The 22,836-nt window shown below is 40.2% G+C and overlaps 1 protein-coding gene across 2 annotated transcripts; it reads right to left on the bottom strand.

Annotated features, from left to right (window-relative positions):
• Positions 1–3,283: 3,283 nt before the first annotated feature.
• On the bottom strand, positions 3,284–15,401 carry dact1 (dishevelled-binding antagonist of beta-catenin 1). 2 transcript variants are annotated; one of them, XM_063066837.1, is made up of 5 exons: positions 14,798–15,401; positions 12,789–12,921; positions 11,861–11,926; positions 8,642–8,797; positions 3,284–5,378 (listed from the first exon to the last, which is right to left on the bottom strand). In XM_063066837.1, the coding sequence occupies exons 1-5, from the start codon at positions 15,137–15,139 to the stop codon at positions 3,508–3,510; spliced, it is 2,568 nt and encodes an 855-aa protein (XP_062922907.1). In that variant the 5' UTR covers positions 15,140–15,401; the 3' UTR covers positions 3,284–3,507. The 2 variants fall into 2 exon arrangements, with proteins under 2 accessions (XP_062922907.1, XP_062922983.1); XM_063066913.1 differs by lacking the exon at positions 11,861–11,926 and having other exon boundaries at positions 14,798–15,399.
• Positions 15,402–22,836: the final 7,435 nt, after the last annotated feature.

The raw sequence follows: 22,836 nt of genomic DNA, 5'->3' as shown, positions 1-22,836 counted from the left end.
TTTAATCACGACTTTTTAAACCTAGCAAATACAATAGGCCAAATTGATTAGACTATGGCCACAGGTTCCCTTGGATTTTAATTCCTTACTGGAATAAAAAAATGAGTATGTTATCTAATCATTATTATACTTTCACAACTGGCCCAATCACCTAATAAAAATGTTTCGAAATATTTATCAGCCGTAAAGTGTAGAAAACAAACCGAAGGATAACATCTTCCTTTGTGTAGTACCTTCAAACTGCAAAAAAATTAAGATAATTTACAAGAACATTATAAAAGAACAAAACCTATGGTGCCACATTAGTGATATTGAGACTCATGACCAACATCGAATTCTAAGGAAAATCCTAAAGGATGAATAAAGAGGTACAGATCCAGGGAAGCTTATACTGTTAACTCAGCGTAGGTATTTGAAGGTCTAGTGACTAATGGAGGACTAAAGCAGTAATTTTCAAGGGACTGGAATTGCAGAGTATTTTTAAGAGTGTTACAGAGTTGGATATTATAGAGAAATGGAGAAAAAGGCAATGGAAGATCTACTTAAGTTGAAGATTTAAAATTGACATTTAAATCATAGTGTATGGTAACATTTGGTAATGTATCATCTAGCTCTAGTACAATGGATGATTGGAATTTGAGGCAAGGACTCAGGAAGCATTTTTTGAATGGTCTTACAATTCCGGAAAGTAGAAAGGAGGTGACCCAGGAGTGCTTTGTATAATTTAATCAAAAGGTAACAAAGGTGATGAATTCAACTGCAAATCAGCTGAGATAGGAACACAACCAGATAATGTTATAAAGGGCCACAACATGAAATGCTGGAGGAGCTCAGCAGGTCAGGCAGCGTCTCTGGATGGGAATAAACAATCAACATTTTGGGCTGAAACACCACATCAGAACTGCTGAGTTCCTCCAGCATTTTGTGTGTGTTGCTCTGGATTTCCACCATCTACAGAATCTCATCTTCATAATGTTGTAAAGGAGAGCTTAACCAATGACATTATTTCAGAAACAAAACACAGGCTCTGCATGTTCTTATTAAAGTCCAGATAATTACCAAGGATAAGGGTGGCGTCAGTGAATAGAATAGACTAAGTATTTGAATTTATCTTCAACAATATAAAATTATTCTGTGCTTTATTAAAAATGTCTAGATAGCAAAATATTTCAACCAGATAACGTATGGTATTTTTGGAATTAAGGTTGTCATAAAATGTGTGTGCTTTCTTACATTCCCAATTCCCACCTGTTATCTGCGGTATAACAGTGATGACAGTAGATCCAAAGGTGGTGGAACTATTTGTGATTGCAGCTGGTTTGAAGGAAGAAATGTTGGGTGGTTGTTTTAATGAGCAGAGTCTGGTTCTCAAGGATAAGGACACAAGAGAGGAGTCAGATCAAGGTGCAAGTACAGATTTGGTCCATTACAGGAACTACTTAAAAGATTCTGCCACTTACTATTGATAGCTAAAAAAAAAATCGGTGGCAACAAGAATACTGGAGGTAAATAATCAAGGGTGAGTGGGTGTAACCATGCTTAGGTTCTGCTCCAACCTGCTCCCTCTATTTTCCATGTCTCCCTGCCTGTAATTGCACTTGTCCCAAGGTGAAAACATTACCAGCAGAAACCTTGGCAGGAACAGAGGAAAGGGAAGCAGAAGTAGTAAAGTAGAATTAGTTTCACTATATAACAGGAATTCTGCAGATGCAGATGCTGTGTGTTGCATTAGTTTCACTATCCCCATTTTGACTTATTCTCTCCTATTGTTCAATTTTATTTCAGGACAGGACTAAAGAGGATAATCCAGCCCCTTTGCAATATTACATGTGATTAAGGTGATAATTGCTAGTATTAGTACGTATTTAATATAAAGCAAATGGAATCAGAACACATATAAGTAATCCAATGATAAAAATTATAGTTCTCTCTAAAGACAGGCAGAAAAAAAATAACCAATGTGATTGACAGAGCAACAGGGAACATGGGAAAAGCACAGAAACGTGAAGATGAGACAGAACAATTTTATTTAAATGACAGAACAGACTCGTGGGATTATATGACTTTCTCTATTCCCGTGTTAATGAGAGAGTTTGTTGGGCAGTATGGTAGTGCAGCAGTTAATGTAATCCGGGCTCAATTCTGCTAGTCTGAGTTCTCTGCTTTCCTCCCACGTGTGGGTTAGTAGGTTAATTGGTCAGAAAATGTAATTGGGTGTTGTTGTCTCATTGGGCTGGAAGGACTGTTCCTATTGTCTTCTCTACGTAATTAAAAAAATAAGCACGGTACCTCCAGAAGATTTTTTTTAAATACACCCGTAAAATATTTCACTAAATCAAATTAAAAAGGAATTGAATCAAATTCTTAAAGTGTCCAGATGTTTCCCCTCACCTCTTGAAAATACTTCTTCATTCCAGCTTAATAAATAAAAGTTGGCCAAGCTTAGTTTCCTCAAACCAGCTTCACAATCAGAAGGGGGAGAAAAAAACACTGATCAGAAGGGGGGATCCAAGTGTATCCTAGCACACTGGAGTTTTAAAACTATTTGCCAACAGGTTAAGTTTCTCTGATGCATCAGCCCAGCTAAAGCCATTAATACAACACCACAGTTATGGTGCAAATACCAAAGGCAATTTAGAACACACAAATGAAACACAACCTTACAGAAAATGACTAAGTTATATAATGTAATGAAAGATCAGGCATGCAAACTAAATGCAGCAAACCGGTGTGTATGCCCCTCCTGAATGTAGGTACTTCTATCCAACACTGAAATATTCTACGGTTCATTGTCAGAACAGCAGGGTGAGCCAAGCTGGCATGTGTAAACATTGACATTTAGATTCCCCAGTTTTGTTCTATAGCTCTTTTAATTACTTACTCACTGATTGCTTCAATCTCAGGAATGTTGCATTGGCAGCAGAGACAAATTTTGGTCATCTTTTCTACCCTTTTACATAAACTGTTTTTCCTCAAACAATACTTAAAGTGTAAGGATGCATTTTAATTAAAACCAGCCATCTCATATTACAGGTCTTCCCCCATTCACGTAAACCCATTTTAAGTAAGGTATTTACATAAAAGCTGACATTAGAGCTGCAGGCATCTTTTGCAGTGTGGAAACTCACTTTGTAACCTCTTTTCTAACTTGCAAACAGTCCAGGTTATGAACAGTTCTCAGGGAAAAAATATCCTACTGTAACCTGGGGAAGACCTATATTGCACAATGTAAAAGAACAAAGTGAAGCAAATTTCAAAACAGTTAAAGATTCAAGATAAAACAATTTATTAAAGCATGAAACAACTTGTATTAATGTACAGGTACTATATACAAACAGCAGTGTACAATTTAGAGCCAATATTGAACAATAATATCATGCACAGAATACTGATAGTTTAAAACCTACATGCTTAGTTCTGAGAAATGGTTCTTTAAATCCATAAGTGTACAATTCAAAGTAAGATCCTGCCCCGTCACATGGAGTTCAATATAAATGTCAGATTCCCTTATACAGTTGTCATTAATTTTAGTGAACCTGATCTGAAACGTAGAATCTTTTTCTTTAGATTGTGCGATGCTTTGATTTTGACAAAGGCCTTTGATGGAGACTTCTTTAACTCTGCAGCTGATTTTTGTGCAGGCCGAGACTGGGTAAATTGTGACCAGACTAGTGCACCATTTTCATCTGAGTCACTGGATGAAGTAGTTTCTCCTACGATATCGACATCGCTCAAACTGGACTCACTATCTCCAAAGCAATTGGTGGTGTAATTGCTGTGCTCGTCCTCACTAGTGTCTGCCACAGTGGAGTGAAACAAAGACTCACACTCAGCAGAATACTCCGAATCACTTCCCCGTAGAGCATAAACACCATTGTTCTGCCTGTACACACCAGGCACACGACAGAGCACCTCCTTTCTGTTGTGCCTTCTGAAGCGTTTCATTGCTTCTTCACGAGAAACCTCAGCTGAGGACCTCCATTTCCGGTAATCAATCCTTTGTTTGTACCTGGGCTTCACCAGGACAGCTTCCCTTCCAAGCCCACTACACCTAGTAGATTTGGTCCCAGTCTGTCTTCCAAGAACGCTGTTCTCAGATATGGTATGGAAGGACTTCTTTGTTCTGGATGTGGGCCTCCTCACGTTTCGTTTCACATGATCAATGTCATCAGAAAAGTGACATCTTTTTGGAGTAACTTTCGTTTTTTGTTTCAAGGTCTGAACATTTGATTGAAGAGTTCTGTCACAGTGGGGCCTGGACTTCAATGTGGAGCTCTTAAATTTGCTGACCTTTACATTTTTGGAACCTTTGTGAGATTTTATCACTTGTTGCTCAGCTGAAATGAATTGGTTATTCACTAATTGCCCATCATCTTCTAAACTCTGTACAGAGGATGCTTCACTCCTGGCATCTAGTGGTGCTCTTTCTTCCACGGGAAAGGAAGCCACTGGTGGTCTTTGCGGCCTTTTGGGAATCGCCACCTTAAGAGGCTGCATGACCTTGTCTTCATGTCCTGAGAAGTGCTGATGTGCATTATCTTTCGGTGTGCAAGAGCCACATTCACCAGTCCCTTCTTGGTAATCTACAGTCACAGGACATTTAGTTAGCCCATTGGTCAATACATTGGCCTTTTTTTTAGGCAGGCTACTCAGCTGAAATTCATTAACAGTAGTTTGAACAACAGTTATTTGGGTATTTATAGATTCTATTTTAGATTCTTGCATGTTTTTCTGGCTCTGTTTATTTTCATTGCCTGGAAATTGCCTTTGTGGGGACACTACACTGCAGTCAGACCCATTAGTTGCAGGAGGATGGGTGTGAACATTTTTGGGCATTTTCAAATCAGAGTTATTGGGTACAATCGTCTGTTTGACACAGATACTACCTTGCCTCAAGATTCCCTTCAACGGATCTGTATTTAGGCTGGTCCTTGGCTTATTTGGTCTAAGAGGTTGGATTTTCTTCTGAACAAGGCCAAGTATATAATTATCCAGTCTTTTCATTGTTGAAGGGTGAACCACTGGGCAAGAACTGTTCTGGGAGGCTGGAACAGCAGAGTCGGTTTTTACGGGTTCACATTCTGATGCTACTGATGAAGTGCCTGCACCACACTGAGGTTTCTCCTCTTCCTCTTTAACACTCCCTGTTGCAGGGAGAAAAAATATTGGACTCTGTACGGCAACTGCATGTAGAGGGCTTGGATATCGATACACATCATTACCGTTTTTGGAAACCAAGTCACATTGATACTTGGGATGAATATCAGTAACCACATCAAGGGAACTAGAATAGGGTGCAGAGAATGAACGTCGAACAACACCAGTATATTGGCACTCAAAAAGCTCCTCTCCATAATCTCTCCAGCCAATGAAATCCTCTGCAAATAAAAAAAACAGCCATTAAAAGGTCTCACTTTATTTACATCAGTATTTCAGTCTTGTAGTATTTATAGCCATGCCTTTCACCTGATAGATAGATAGATATACTTTATTAATCCCGAGGGAAATTTGGTTTTCCATAACATTTGGAAATACCAGAATCTCATTTGCTATACCTTGCTTTAAGAGGTCCCTCAACACTTAGCTCCCTGATAAAGTTTGAAGTCAGTCAGCATAATATGCAACCATCAAATTATAGTTGAACCACACACACAAAATGTTGGAGGAACTCAGCAGGTCAGGAAATGAATAAACAGTTGACATATTGGGCAGAGATACTTCTTCAGGACTAAGAAGAAAAAGGAAAGATGTCAGAATAAAAAGGTGGGGGGAGGGGGGAGAAACATGATAGCTAGGTGATAGGTGAGGCCAGGTAGGCTGGAGAAAAAGAACCTGTTAGGAGAGGAGAGTGGACCATAGGAGAAAGGGAAGGAGGAGGGCACCCCAGAGGAAGAGATAGACAGGTTAGATGAAGTGAGAGGCTTGAGTGGAATCTTCCCCTTTTCAGTCCTGAAGAAGTGTCTCAGACACAAACATCAACTGCTTATTCATTTCCAGAGATGCTGCCTGGCCTGTTGAGTTCCTCCACCATTTTGTGTCTGTCGATTTGGATTTCCAGCACCTGCACACTTTCTCATGTTTATGAATTGTGTTTGATGCTTTTACGCAACACTTTTGGGTTTTTTTATTATATTGAAAGGGTAGTTTATAAATTGTATTTCTTGTTGACTTCCAATTTTCTTTTACAAGCTGGTTGTTTAGAAGTGAACATTCTGCTCAGAAGCATTTGCAGTTGCTGAAGCTTAGGTATTGAAAATGGCTAGGAAAATGTGTTAGCAAAAGGACAACTATTTCTCCAAGTAACACTGAAGAATAAATCATTGGCATGACACTGGAGATAAATTCTGTTATTCAAAAATTATATTTATATCCATCTCCAAATGGTAAATAGATCAACTCACCTCATTTGAGAAACGGTACCACCTATATTGTAGCATAGCCTTGGTTCTAAACCAAAGCACCAGCCTACAGTTTTATATTCATTTCTCTGGTATGGGACTAGGAACATTCAAATTGTTTAACTCAGAACCATGGCCATTACTAATGGAATCAAAGGTGGTACAGCTATGGCTGTAGAGTCACAGCAAACAATATAGAAATAAGAGAATTTTATCTGAGTTTGATCAACTAAATCATGATCCACTGTTACCATGTAACAGTGTGAAATATACAAATGAATGCTGAATTATGTCTTCATATTGCAAAAATGTACATTGTTAATCAGAATAGCAGTGTCTGGACCATTGAAATACTCCAGTTCAAAGACTTCAAACCAAACCCTGAAGCAACACTGAAATTATATCCTTTTGCTTCCTAAAGTGTAATTGTTAGAATGTTACGTTTTTACACCATTAAAAAAAACAAATTACAAAGCACAATTTTAACATCTACTTGTCTAGGCATATGTCTTCTCATGTCATTCTACAGGTGTGCATTAGACAGCATCCTAAAAAGCTGAGTCACTGCTTGGTATAGAAAGTGCACCGTAGTGGACCGGAGGGTTCTACAATAGGGTCGTCAAAACTGCCCACTGAATCACCGGCACCAGGCAACCCACCATCAAGGACATGTATAGAGAAAGGTGCCAGAAAAGGGCCAATAACATCATAAAGGATCTCACCCACCCTGCTCATGAACTGTTTGTCCCAGACCCATCAGGGAGGAGGCTATATAGCATCCATGCCAGGAGCACCAGACTTAAAAACAGTTACTTTCTCCAAGCAGTAAGGCTGATCAACACCTCCACCCACTAATCCACCCCTCCACATCCCAAACCACCACTACTTTATCATTTCCTGTCAGAGTCACGTTATGTATAGACACTCTTGTGCTCAGTGTCACTTTATGGACATACAATCTATGTACATATGCTATCTTATGTATTTACATTTATCATGGATTTTTTGTTATTATTGCATTCTATGTATTATTACGTTTTTTTGTGCTGCATTGGAACTGGAGCAACTACATATTTTTAAAGTGGAAAAGCCATTGCACTAGGAGAGTTCTAATCCAGCTCTAGTGGTATGAGTAGTCATTATAGACTGCAATCTTCCTTGATCGTAGTGGGTGACCATGAATTCTCTGTGCCTTTCCACGTCCTTCGCTCCCCAAGAAGTGTTGCGGAACCACCTTCCTGGCAGTTGGATCTCACTGTTGATCTTATCTGCTTAGTCCGCTGGAGCTGGATTCACATGCTAGGACAGACATGTCCATGTTTCACCAGGGTACGAGGCCCACCACCTACCTTCACCTGGTTTAGCCCGCCTGTCGAAGCAGTGTACTGGAGTGTGGCTGCTAACAGTTACTTGGTGCCACAGGTGAGAGCTGTGTGTCCAGTAGGGACCAAAAGTAAGTGAGCTGCCCCAGGATGGACATGACAAACCCCCTTCACCAGAGGTGTTACCCCTCCCTGGACATCCCATAGACCGCAGCGTACACTGAATGAATTTCCCCCATTGGTAACTATTAGGAACTAATACATTGTATTAAAGTACTGTAGTAGTTTTGGTAGTGTTCTAATTTATTCTGTATTTGGCTTAAATGCTTGATTTGTTACTCAGTTAAACGGTAGTTTGTCTTTTTTACACCATGAAACCTTGGCTAATTGGAGCAACCATTTAATTGGGTCAAAATGTACTGGTTCCAATGTGTCCCAATTAACTGGAATCCACAATACATATATAAAATATGTGTTTTTTTAAAATCACAAACTAGCACAGAGGGGATTGGCTTAATCATGTACATCCACGTTATATCAAAATCCCAATTTGTAAGCTTCTTCATAAATCGTCCCCAATTCAAGAGATGGACAAGATAAACCCAACTACCCATCTTCCTTGATAAAGTATTCAGCAATCAATAAAGACCTCAAGGTGTGGCATCTCTGTATTTTAGTTGCAAATATGCAATCGGATGATGCATTTTAGGGGAAAAAATGCTAAGAAATCATCTCTGTTCTTCCCACCACAACTGTAATGTTATGAACTAAAAAGTTAAATTTGGCATTTTTTGCTGGTCAACATTTGATGCAAACATCACCGCATTAGCAAGAAGGTACCCAACTCCATATTAACTGCAAGTCAGATCACCAGATTATAGAGGAATTTCAGTCATAACAATCCATTTACATGTCTCTTACCTGTTGACTTAGGGCGGCCATCTGTAATGTTCAGTGGTGCATCCAGTGGACTACAGAAACAGGTGCTGGAATGACAACTGGATAAACACTCACTGAAAACAGAATTAGAGGAGTTTGAAAGTGACCCAGATGCTCCATCACTCATTTCGTAAAAACCTGTCAAAATCAAAGAGCAAAATGAATTTTCTATATACCAAGTTCACATAAATTTGTTAGAGAAGCTACTCAATCTTTCAATAAACTAGATATTGCAAAAATATAAACACAGTATATGGTGTAGTGTAAGAGAATATTAGATCATCACATTTGATTAGGATACCGAAATACTTAAAAAGAAAATTTAGTTAAGTGACAAAATAGCATTCTTTTTTTTAAATCATTTGTTTCAGTTAAAGCTGCAATAAGTTGAACTCTATTTTGGGTGTAACATCAAAATGTTTGGATAATTTCTACCAGAAGTTTCATGACAAAAAAATAGATTTCTAATAAACATGTACTTAAAAGGCAAGCAAAAATGTAAAGGCTTTACAATATGGTTGAAGACATCAGCAGCAAATGAACATTATTATAAAAATACATTAATAAAGAAAGGAGAAAATTAGAAGTATCTGAAACAGCGTTTTATTGGCACAGGGAAGAACAATCACCTTTTAAGGCAATTAGAAATTCTGAAGTATAGGGCAGTAGTGGTGAAAGCATGTTAAAGATTTTACTTTTGTATTATTTTGGCTAACATCAGGTAAGCAAATTGGGTTCTTTCCTATAAATGAAAAAAGTATAATTCAAATATGGTAAAACAAAAAAGTGGTAGAGTCGATATGTGCATTAGTTAAAGGTCTTCTTATCAATCAAATACCTTAATGGTATTTAGTATACATTCCATATATTTTGAGAGTTTCAAACATCTACCTTCCTTAAAGGAAACCATATATTACTTACTTTGCAGTATTTCAAACAAAATAGTTGATTGCTTAAGATTTAACATTAAAGCAAACCAAAGATGGTCAGCAATATTTAAAATTATTTATATGTGCTTAGTATTTTTGGTATTATTACATTTTCTTAATTTTTCTATTCCCCCCCACCCAATTTAGAATTTAATTGGCTATCCCCAAGTTATTAGCGCAGAAGCCATTTAGCACAGCGGCACAGTAGCATAGCATTAGTGCAATTACTTTATAGTACCAGTGACAGCCAATATCAGGGTTCAATTCCCACTGGTGTCAGGAGTTTGTCTGTTCTCCCTGTGACCGCGTGTTTCCTCTGGGTGCTCTGGTTTCCTCCCACATTCCAGCAACGTACAGTTAGGGTTAGTAAATTGTGGGCATGCTATGTTGGCACCCGAAGCATGGCAACACTTGTGGGAGCCCCCAGCTGATTTGATTTGACATATTTCACTGTATGTTTCAATGTACATGTGACAAACAAAGCTAATGGTTTTTTAAATTTTTTTTAGGAGCTCAAATATTGACTTCCAATATTTAAGTATCAAATATGCCACAGCCAAGGAAGCTCACCAACGGCTCTGCTTCCTTGGAAGACTAAAGAAATCTGGCATGCCCTCATCAGCCCTTACCAATTGTATCAATGCACCATAGAAAGCACCTAATCCAGATGCTTGGTATGCCTGCGACCACAAGAAACTTCAGAAGGTCATGAACACATCTCAGGACATCATGGAAATCAATAACCCCTCCATGGACTGTCTATACTGCTCCTTACTTCAGCAGCTTGTATAATCAAAGAGTCCACCCACCCTGCACATCCTCTCTTCTTCCCCCCCGCCCCCCCCCACCACCCCATCAGGCAAAATATACAAAAGCCTGAAAGCACATATCACTGGGCTCAAGGACATCTTCTACCCCACTTCTATAAGAACATTGAATGGGTCCCTAGTTCATTAAGACAGACTCTTTACCTCATAATCTATCGTGTTATGATCATGTACTTTCTCTTAAGCTGTTGTACTTCATTCTGCAGTCTGTTATTATTTAACCTTGTTCTAAGATGACACTAAGATTGCATTGAAAGCGAGGAAGGCTTCAAGCTTGCAGAGGGATTTGGACCAACTGGGGAAATGGGCTAGAAAATAGCAGATGGAATTTAACGCAGACAAGTGTGAGGTGTTACATTTTGGAAGGACAAATCAAGGTAGGACATACACAGTAAATGGTAGGGCACTGAGGAGTGCAGAGGAACAAAGAGATCTGGGAGCTCAGATACATAATTCCCTGAAAGTGGCGTCACAGGTAGACAGGGTTGTAAAGAAGGCTTTTTGGCATCCTGGCATTCATAAATCCAAGTATTGAGTATAGGAGTTGGGATGTTATGGGGAGGTTGTATAAGGCATTGGTGAGGCCAAATTTGGAGTATTGTGTACAGTTCTGGTCACTTAACTATAGGAAGGATATCAGTAAGATTGAAAGAGTGCAGAGAAGACTTACTAGGATGTTGCCGGATCTTCAGGAGTTGAGTTACAGGGAAAGATTGAACAGGTTAGGACTTTATTCCTTGGAGTGTAGAAGAATGAGGGGAGATTTGATAGAGGTTTACAAAATTATGAGGGGTATAGACAGAGTAAATGTGAACAGGCTCTTTCCACTTAGATTAGGAGAGATAAATATGAGAGGACACGGCTTTAGGGTGAAAGGGGAAAGGTTTAGGGGGAACATTAGGGGGAACTTCTTCACTCAGAGAGTGGTGGGAGTGTGGAATGAGCTGCCATCTGACATGGTAAATGCGGGCTCACTCTTAAGTTTTAAGAATAAATTGGATAGGTACATGGATGGGAGAGGTCTGGAGGGCTATGGGCTGGATGCAGGTCAATGGGACTAGCGGAATAATGTTTCAGCACAGACTAGAAGGTCCGAATGGCCTGTTTTCTGTGCTGTAGTGTTCTATGGTTCTACTTCAATGCACTATGCCTTATTCTACTTCAATGCACCATGTAATGGTTTGATCTATATGAATAGTATGGAAGATGACCTTTTCACTGCACCTTGGTACATGTGTCAATTATAAGCTATTTCCAATAGGGTTCTTGCTTGACATCAATACATATATATGAGTGATAGTGATTAGGATTATCAGAGCTGCTTGAAACTCTAAATTTTCTGTCACTTATTGGACATATTTAATGAGCACAGACCAAGGGTTAAATGCACCTTTCAGATGCATAATCGCTAGGTGGGTTACTGACACAAAGGATGATACACTTACCTACTAAGCCATTGGGAAACCCAAAGCAGCACAGCTTTTTTAAAAAAGTGGAATACCCTGCCAAAACTAGAGGGACAAAGGAAAAAAAATGTAATTTAGGGTGGTCTCCAAATCAGAAGGTCATGAGTTCAAGCTCTGTCCCAGACTTGAGCACATAATGTAGAATGGTGAATCTGCAATACGTCAGTACTGCAGTTTTGGAAGTGGCCTTTTAGATGAGATAGCAAAACACACAAAATGCTGGAGGAACTCAGCAGGTCAGTCAGCATCCATGGAAATGAACAGTCAACGTTTTGGGCCAAGACCCTTCTTCCAGACATTTGTCAGTGATTTCATGGTGCATTGTAATGGAAGACAATTTGATAAACAAAGCATTTTCCTGGTGTCCTGAGCACTTAATGCCAAAACAGATCAACTAGTTGTCGTTATCTCTTGACTGCTTGGTGGGATATAGCTTTGTTACATTTGTGTATACAGCAACAGAGAATAAACATCAGATGTAATTCTTTCTGGGATATTCTGGTATGTGAAGGATGTCAGTAATGTTCTTAGAAAATAGTTGGCAGTCAAATAGTTTGTATTGCTCAATTTTATTAATTGTTTAACACAAACTATTTTGCTACGGTAATTGTAGGATTATCACCTATATTTGCATCCTCACAACTTGGTGAAATGCAGGATATTAACTGAAGTTTTTCATTTTGAAGTCCATGAGCACAGAGGAAAAAAGCGACAGTACAAAATTTCTCAAACTACTGCAGTTTGTAATCAGATTCTAAACGTCAAGGTTTTAAAACAACATGATCAAATGGAGAAGGATTTAAGAACTGCAGAGGATATTTGGTATTCCAACAGTGTGGAAGTGTTCCTACTCATATGAATCATCCTTTGATGTGCATATCCAGATGTCTACCATAAGCAGACTGACCTGAACTGGGTCTGCTGTCTGTTTCTAGGTTGTCATTTGGACCCTTTTCCACATCCAACTGAAGGTCACTGATCTGTCGATCCAGCTCCTGGAGCTGATTTATGAGGCCAGCATCTCTCCTCCTCAAACAGTTCTGTAAAGATCAAGCAGCAACACATTTTAATCAATCGCAGAAATAACTAATTCAGGCTTCAGTGAATGCTAAGAAAGCTATTAATTCTGCCCTTTAACTGATGTTTAACATTCCACTATCCCAGTCACATCATGAAACCTCAGGTGTGTTTCCTGCAAATAGCAGCATACATTGCTGATTTATAAAAGGAGTTAATTGTGAATTATTTCACTCCTCAGTTAAATCAATGAAATTATATTTGCAGCATGTATTGTGTCTTTAAAATTCTGGAATACATGAATACAAGTTGCTAAAATGTAGAAAATTGGTTAAATATCCCGGATCCCTCCAGAGAATTATTGAATGCAGTCAGTTATTCATAGAATATTACAGCCACGAAGTAAAATGAAAATACTGTTAGCTCCTCGGTTCAAAAGCAGAAGATGAAATTCCTGAAAGGGGGAACAGACTTCATTATTGGCAACTTGCCATCTACACACACTCACACGATTACAATGTGGACTTTTATTTTCAAAAAGCTATCTTAAAGAAACGAGCAACGCCAATGCCCGCAGTGGATTCGATCGTCTGTAGATCCGGCGTGGCAGAAAGTTCAATGTCATTGATAAACCCGTGAAATATTAGCAATTGACACACAGTTTCTTAGCCTTTTCCTCCATTGTCAAGCATGGCCGAATTAATGCCTTTAAATAAAATAGGCGTTGACAGAACACCTTATCCAAATGCCTCCCGAATGGTGTAGAATATACCCTGGAACTAGAGCTCCACAGAGAGCGGGTCATTCCCCCCCCCCCCCCACCACCACCACCACACACAGACACACACACCTCTGTGTATATATAGATATACAAATTTAGGGCTTAATAATTCGAGAAGAGCTAACCCAGTTACGTCCAGTACAATTTCCAGTCAGTCAACTGTCAGAGTAATCTGGGGGCAGGAGTATAACCAAATGTACAATTTTGTCAAGCTACGGTCCGTTCTATTGTTCCATTAAATGATGCAGCAACACTGCACAGAAAGAGGCAAGGTCTGCTTCATCTCGGTCAGCTGATCGGTAACATAAGCAGATTCCAGCCCCTCGCTCTGCAGGAGAGCCGCGGTCTGCTTGTAAAGTTCATTTAAGTCACTATGTCTATTATAAGCGGCCAAAGGGGTTTAAAACGTACAGCCGGACCTCCTCCTCCTCCGAGGAGATTAGTATTATGCTGTTATTTCATTAGTAGGAAGTCAATTTATTGCATTTTTTTACAAATAGCCACGACTCCTTCTCTGCCATCTCAAAAGACTAATCGAACTCGTTGTAAATGCCCCAGCTGCATTTGCCATTAACGACCAGCTCCCTCTATCACACGTCTTCTACAGCAATATTGTACAGTCTGATTGTTACTCTGTGCAAATGGAAACTGATCTACTTCGCCCCACTTCTTTTTAAACAGACATACAAACGCACAGCTGCAATCCCGAGCCGGAAGAGTCAAGGGGCCAAAAAAAAAGTTTATGCTCCCAATAAACCCTTCACTTTTTCGTTAGCTTGATCAGCAAGATCAAGAAATTCAGCAGTACGTAAATCCAGTAATTAATATGGCACGAAGGTCACTCAAAGCAAACGCGGAAATCATTAAAGACCTATGCCAGAGAATTACATTTTTTGAATGGACGCGTCTCCCAGAATCTTCGATTCTGTTTTGCTATAATGGACTCTAGTATTATTTTACAAGCCACGTTGCAAAGTATGACGCTGAATTGACTAATTAAAATGTAGGATGATATTTGGGGAGATTTACAGTTAATGTCACTATACCGCTGCAATTATCAAGAGTATCACGCTAATAATACATCTTTATTTTAGAAGCAGTTCGTTTTAATGTCTCACCAATTGTTTCCTTAACATGATAATGTTATCTTCTAATTGCTTTTCCTCAGGGGTCAAATAAAGTTCCCCTTGAGATCCCTTTCTCCTTTCGCCTTTGAGAGCTGCAGTGTTCTCTGAAGCTTTCAGTAATTCCATTGCACCCCGAACCAAGTACTCCTGTCTGTGTTTCAGCAAATCCAGCTCTCCTAGTCCAGCCAAGGTAGCCTCGAACCTGTCTCGGGTCCGGCACCGATCGCTCTCAGCTTCTGCTTTCTCCCGGTTTCGGGTCTCCCCTTCCAGTTTTATCGGGTGCCGAATCCCGTTAACAGGCATCGTTAAAAGAGCGGACGTCTGTTTTAGCATAATAAAAAAGGCTCTGCTTCAGTTGCTAACGCTGGCTTCCCGCAGTCTTGTCCTTTTGTTCAGATATTGGAAGAGCTATTTTTAATCCCCTCCGCCGGGGTGTTTTCCCGGGATGACAGATCGGGGTTAATGAGATGAAGACCACAAACTACACTCCTTCCTCAAAACGTTGCGGCAGCCTCGACCGTTGACAGCTCCACTGTCCCTCTCCCCTTGACTCAAATACAGAAGCACCCAGGCGCGTCTTGTACGTGAGCCCGCAATTTACGTCCTGCCGCCCCGGCACAAGCACCGCTCTAATCCTAATCAAACTGTGATCAACTATAGCAGAACAGAGCGGCCACATCAAACAGCACCGGGACACCACCTTTGTTAAAGGGGAACCTCCTGTTTGGAGTGTGGGGGGCGGGGAGGATCGGTATTCAACACTTAAAAACAGAACATTGAATAAACAGCCACTCTTCGTTTAAATAAGAATGTTCTTATCATCATAATTTTTAAAAAAAAACATATGAGACCCAGGGGGTGGACACTTTTAAAATCCATTTTCGATAACTGATGATTTTCAAAATCAGACTTGTGTTATTCGATTATAACAGATTGGGAAATGCATTTGCGCATTTAGACGGAAGCTCGGGTAAATAATACTAAAAGTGCATGATAAAGTAGAAACTGTATTGCTTAAACTCAGTGGATTAGCTGACGACGCATAACGGCGTGAGTCTATAGGCAGAGTCGCGGTGATTTTCGCCGGTTCCGGATCGGCATCTCATTCTGGTAAATGTCAGGTACAAAGCACAAAAAAAATACTCGGCAGGGCGGGCAGCATCTGTGGAGAGAGGGTTGGAATTAAAGTTTCAGGGAAATGACCTTTAATCAGAAATGGGAAATGTTAAGGGTCAAACATGGCAGGCGCAAGAAAGGGACTCAAAGAGAAGGTGAAAGAAACGATAGGGATGATGAAGGGTCTCGGCCCGAAACGTCGACTGTTGACTCTTTTCATTAGATGCTGCCTGGCTGCTGAGTTCCTCCAGCATTTTGTGTATGTTGTTTGGATTTCGAGCAGCTGCAGATTTTCTCTTGTTTCAAATAAGAATGGGGCATCTTTTTTACATTATAGCGGAACTTGTGCTTCTGGATAATCTTAACAGCATTGGCACCTCTGTTCTAGGAGAAGGTCTACTCTTCTCCCTCACGCGGTTTATCTTGTTCGCTTTCACTGAACAAGATAAATCTCATGGGCGAGAAGGTTCCTATCTGTCCTTCAATCTATCCCAAACATCACTTTTTCTTCTTTCCTCCCCCACACCGCTTCCTCTGCATCTTAATACTTGTCACATCTTTCCCTAAGTTAGCTCCCAATCTATGAACAGAAACAGCCTACTGGCCTGTCGAGTATTTCAAGCTCTTCCGTTTCCTATCAGGTCTCCAGCACGTGCAGTATTTTAGTTTTTGAACGATAAGTAACCATGGGCCCTATAGTTCAAACTACACAGTATTTCTTTGCGTTGCAATCCCTTTGTTGGATCATCCTGTAATTTGGCCTAATCAATGTTAATATGAGCAGTTTCTCTCCCAATCGCCAAGTGTGCATCACAGCTTCCTGACTACAACCAACAACTGACGCCCGAGTTTGACTTTAGGTGATATTGCAGCAATTTTGATAAATAACATGTCATCTCTTTAAGAAAACACATCGGCAATACGAAAGGGAAGGTAATCAGCCGGGCAGGATGTTCACAGCAGACTATTCGCGATAAAGAAGCTGAGAACTCGATGTCAAACTGTGATGTCAATTCCTTCCAAACTTCAAGCGGTTTGAAGTTGACATGAAGATTAAGAGAGATAACATCCACCCAACCCCAGATACTGGGGAAATGTACAGTAGATTCACCAATTGACAATCTTATCCAAAGTAATAATCGATGGAATGCGGGAAAGTTTTGACAATGAAGTGAAGTTAAATAATGAACGCGTTGAAAGCTTGTGAGAGGTTCCTTTCCAAAGTGAGGCTACAACCAAGCCCCATCCCCTCCAAATTTATTTTCTGTTTACTGTTCCGTTATAATTTACAATAAAACCCAGCAATTGTGGTATTTGGGACAACTCCAGTTGTTCTACCGAGTACCCGTTGCCGAAATGTTCATTTCGACTATATGCAACAATCCCAGTAATGGACATTTCGCTGGATAACAAAGCCAATGGGATCATGCAGGGCCCCTTATAAGTGCAATTACCTTTTTCCCAGCCAAGCCTGTCACAAATCTTTAAAGTCGTAATGCAGAGAGTGGTGCTGACAGTCCAGCGCATCTGTAGATGTGAACTTCCCACTATTCAGGACATTTACAAAGACAGGTGTGTAAAAAGGGCCCGAAGGATCATTGGGGAACTGAGTCACCCCAAGCACAAACTGTTCTGCTACCTCCAGGAAACGGTACCGCAGCATAAAAGCCAGGACCATAGACTCCGGGACAGCTTCTTCCACCTGGCCATCAGACTGCTTAACTCATGTTGAAACAACTGTATTTCTATGTTATATTGACTATCTTGTTGTACATACTATTTATTATAAATTACAATAAATTGCGGATTGCACATTTAGATGGAGACGTGACGTAAAGATTTTTACTCTTCATGTATGTGAAGGATGTAAGTAATAAAGTCAATTCAATTCAATTCAATGGTATATTTTCTCAGTTGCCACAGACAGAAATCACGACATCTCACAATGTCATTGTCTGTGCGATGGTTAAGATGTGTCACGCCACAAAAGCGAAGAAATAATTTCTATTATTTATTTTCACTTCGTGACAAGAAACAAATAAAATGAACAGCGACCTCTGTTTTTAACCGGCTACAGTGCAAACTTGATGGGTGAACCATTCTTTCGGACATTGCGCCCTTTCACGTGACGTCACCAACACGTTGAGTTGGGATGAAGGCTTCGGTGTGGTTTTCATACTGTTTAGGAGCTCATTATGAATACACTGAAGTTACATATTTTATGAATCTGGATTGAACACACCTACAAAATTGGCGACCTTGGCAGCTACTTTAAAGGAGAAACGACCTGCTCCTATAGTTCTGCCAAGTGTTCTTAGTCCTCTCTAGAAAGAGGTATAGTCGACGTTTCGAGCCGAGACCCATCGTCAGGACTAACTGAAGGAAGAGCTGCGTTCACCAGCAACTTTGATGTGTTTTGCTTGAATTTCCAACATCTGCAGAATTCCTCGTGTTTGTGTTCTTATTCCTATTGAGTGCAACCCAAAGGTGATGTTCTCACAGAAATGTAAGGCATTCATAAAAAAAATGACACTAGTCTACCAGATCAATCAATTTCTCCTATGTTTTACCAGATCGAACAATTTCTCCCGAGAACTCAACAAGCGACCGCCTGTTATTTTGCTCGTGATAGGCATTGCAACTTTAAACTATGACTTGTGATCTACGTTGGTTCGCGCTACTAACACGATTTTTACGAAACTTATTTCAAACGTGCAAGCAGTCTTAATTCCTGCTCTCTCTGTTCCTGTATGCCGCGCGTGTTGTCGCAGCAGCCATTTCCCCTTTCAACTGCGGATCAACATGGATCGCGACGCTCAAGTCGCTGGAGCAGGAATGGTGGATCATATCAGTGTTGCCCTCCTCCAAGTAGCCACCTTTGTGTGTGGCTGCATCAAGCTGTTTGTAGAACCGTCTAAGCCCCTCAGCGTCCAGTCCCACATACTCTTGACAGGTGTATTGTTCGGAGGTCATCTGACTAGTATTGGTGCTATGTTTTTAAAATGTATTAAATTGATAACCCTACCAATGTGTAGACTTAACAACTGTGAATGCATAGTCTGATCATTGCTGTATAAGTTTTAAAAAAGCTGTTACTGTTTTGTATTTCGTGGATATATTTTAATGAATAAAGATTATTTAAGGAATTTTAAAAGTCTAAAGAAAATAAGTTACAGGAACTGCTGTTAATGACAATTTGGGACTCAAAGGGGTCATAAAGATTGCATGCAATGCAATTGAATCTAGTGATTTAATTATCTATTCAAAGGACATATCTACGCAAACTCGACCAAATGATCTCATTGTGTATTACTTTCTAAACTGTAATCTGAGGGTATTCACATTGAAAACTACAGGCCAGTTCCAGTTAGGATGCAAGGTTCCTCTATTATTCAGCACTTTGTACTACACTGCCCAATTTTACAAAAAAAAGCATGATTTTAAATCTTGGTAATGTCTCAGCTGTAGTAGGTAATACTTGAAGTAGAAATTCACTCAACCAAGAAGTTTTTATTATCAATTCCGACTACAAACATAAACCCTTTCTGAAATGACCAGAACTATACATAACGGACAAAAACAGGATCTTCAACATTGTCAGAAAAAATTGTTTATAAATTAGGAATGGAAGAACAATAAAAAGATGCCTTGTTTAAGACTAGCAAATTTGAGGCTTATCCAATTCCATGGAATCTCGTGGAAGGTGTTTATAAATTTCTTATGCTTTGTGATAATCTGTAGGCGTCATGGTCCAGTCCGTGAAATCTGCATTCCGGTTCACAATCCAGTTCATTGATCCTTATTCCGGGTTTTCCTGTTTTCCTTTGTTCCACTGGATGCCTTAATTGAGGCACCTGATTCTCGTTTTGGGCTTGCACATAAGTACCTCTGCGAACCAAGGATTCCCTGCTGGACTGTTCCCTTCCCCTCCCCATCTGAATCCCAGACAGTTTCCTCAGCAGTCACCTCGGCATGTATCCTTGGCAGTCATCCCAGCCCTGCATTCCAAGGAGGGTCCTGGCTCCGTACCCAAGAGCCTAATCTAGCCGAGTCCAAGAAACGAGCCAAACCCAGTCCAAGAGCCACGTCCTGTGCTGGGGTTCCTCGCCCTGTGCTGGAGTTCCTGGCCCAGCCCTGGAGTTCCTCACTCAGTCCGGTGCTGGAGATTCCTTGTCTTGAGCTGGAGATTCCTCATCCTGTCCAGGAGTCCCTCGTCTAGTCCAAGCCACGTCCAAGAACCTCGTCTAGTCCAAGCCACGTCCAAGAACCTCGTCTTGTCCAATCAAGGTTTTGTGTTCTCATCCTGTCCATATGCCTTGTCCTGAGCAGGAGTTCCACGTCCAGTCCTGTAGCCTAGCCACGTCCTGTCCTTGCCAAGATCCTAGTCCCGAGTCCTAGCCTAGTCCCGGGTTCCGCTTCCACGTCCTTGTCCAGGCTCTGGTTCCGGAGTTCCTTCTTCCTAGTCCAGGCTCCTTGTTCCTAGTTCCACATCCGGCTCCCGCATTTCTAGTCCAAGTCCTAGTCTCGTCCAGGGCTTGTGTCAATGTCCAGAGTCATTTCTTCCCAATTTCCCTTACTTTCTTGATAAACCTAGTCCTGTTCCTAGTACTTCAGTGTCTGTGTCTTGCATTTGGGTCTGCTCCCAACTCCCCCTTATGACAGTATAGTTACTTAATACATATTGTAAATATTTAACATGACAATGTTTGTTCGAATATTGGGTTCTGGTCAGTTACTTAAAAGGAACATTCAAAAAGTACTTTGTTTACAATACAGAATACTTTACATTTAGAAACTTGCCTCCAGGACTGCTTTGTTCCTTTTCACAAATATTCTTATTGGAAACCTATACAATCCCATCCTGCTCTTGGAACAGGATACTGTGGCACAATAACTCTCCCTTGAGTCGATGAACTGATATGTATAGTTTCCTGTGTATGATAGTAAGATTCATTAAGCCCTATTGCGGTTTCTTGTAATTGTACAATTATGTGTAGTTCAAATAATATCATAAAATAGGAAAAAGGAGGGTTGTTCATCTAGTCCCATCTTATCCATGCAAAAGAAAGGGATAACTTTCATATTAATGTAGATAACTATTTCTTCACAATTCAATTTTTTCATACCACCACAGCCCCCAGAATTTCATTCAAATATTCAGTGTATTTCATATTTAAAATATCCTCATAAAAATGGAGAAATTGCTTTTTGGCGGCTTTCACCTAATGAATTTATTATGAGGTCTTGCATACATCCCCACTGTATGCAGAACTGAGTTGTACGTAAACAGGTCGTGTAACAAGGTACTTGCTTTACCCAACCACCTGGGGAATTCCTAAGGTGACAATAAAGGGTATGGGGGTGTTTGATAGCAAGCAGAGGTAGCAAGAGATTACAGTCTGAATTTCAGAAATGAGTTACTTATTGTATGCACTTGATCCTCAATGCCTCATAATTAGTTATACTAATCACATGATCACCTCACCAATTGCTAACCCACTGTTCTCTGAGACTTTGCTCGAAGCATGTTATAGTTATTGAAAAGCAATGTGACACTTCTTTATTTGGCATATCATGAGAAATCTGGACTGAGGAAATCCTGTTATTCTGGGCCTGACCCGCGCATATTGCCATTCACTACTGTAGTAGAGTGTTAGCTAGTACTATTCCCATAGCTACACAAGTCCTCTGACTTGGTGTATGGTGTTCACTGGGGTAAATTTCAGAATCTGCCCTTTCAAATGGTCTTGGCCACATTTTCCTAGTCCTCAGCCCAAATGAGATATTGCCGCCTCACTTTATGTACCTTGAGGCAAAGAGTCAGGTTTTGCCTGAGCTATGATAACATTATAACTTTCCCTTTTATTGATCGCAGCATTTGAGGTTGGACTTAAACAATAGGCTGTTAACAGTGGTCATTAATCTATAATGTAAATGACAGAAGCAGACCAAACTAAAAAGTGTAGACAGCATTGTGTGGATTATCAAAAATATGTTTTTATTCTAGCACCAAGAAACCAACAGCAGCCAATGTATCGGTTGTGTGAAAAAGTTCTTTTTCGAATGGGGCAATGAAACTGTCTGGGCTCCTTGAATATTTGAAGTGACCACACTCCAATAATGCAAAAAAGAATGTGGATTATTTTCAGTCACTTTGTGGAAACTTTCAGAAATGGAAAACACTTCAAAACATGTTTGCCAGCACCTCACAACAAAATGGCAATAGTTTGTAGGCTCTTACAACATTTAATTGCTTAGTGCTAAATCTGGAAGTCCCCATATAATTGCAGAAGAACTGATTCTGCCAGCAGTAAGGGAGGTTCTGAGTATGGTTTTGCAAAACTTACCAGACCAAATAATTAAAGCAATTCCACTTAGTGATAATACTGTTCAAAGAAGATTATTAGATTATTAGATTATGAGGACATGCAGTCCTATTTATTGTCATTTAGTAATGCATGCATTAAGAAATAATACAATATTCCTCCAGTATGATATCACAGAAACACAAGACAGACCAAGACTGAAAAACTGACAAAACCACATAATTATAACATATAGTTACAACAGTGCAAAACAATACTGTAATTTGATGAAGAATAGACCATGGGCACGGTAAAAAAAATCTCAAAGTCTCTCGAATGTCCCATCATCTCACGCAGACGGGAGTAGGAAGAAAACTCTCCCTGCCATGAGCTTCCAGTGCCTCAAACTTGCCGATGCAGCATCCTGGAAGCACCCAACCACAGTCCAACTCTGAGTCCGTCCGAAAACCGAGCCTCCGACCAGTCCTCCAACACCGAGCACCGAGCATCATCTCTGCCAAGCGCTTTGACCCCAGCCCCAGCCCTCAGCAACAGGCAAAGCCGAGGATTTGGAGCCTTCCCCTCCGGAGATTCTCGATCACACAGTAG

The sequence above is a fragment of the Mobula hypostoma genome, chromosome 1, assembly GCF_963921235.1.
Source record: "Mobula hypostoma chromosome 1, sMobHyp1.1, whole genome shotgun sequence".
NCBI lineage: Eukaryota > Metazoa > Chordata > Chondrichthyes > Myliobatiformes > Myliobatidae > Mobula > Mobula hypostoma.
The sequence above is the reverse complement of the archived record's forward strand: the minus strand, read 5'-3'. Positions and strand labels throughout refer to the sequence as shown.

Bases quoted from the DNA above. Each gene is read 5' to 3' on its own strand.
- dact1 (XM_063066837.1), bottom strand. From the start codon at position 15,139: ATGCTAAAACAGACGTCCGCTCTTTTAACGATGCCTGTTAACGGGATT. The intron at 8,798-11,860 runs GTAAGTGTATCA...TGATTTTGACAG, and splicing joins GTTTCCCAATGGCTTAGTAG to GTTTTTACGAAATGAGTGAT. The intron at 5,379-8,641 runs GTAAGAGACATG...TTTTATTTGCAG, and splicing joins TGGCCGCCCTAAGTCAACAG to AGGATTTCATTGGCTGGAGA.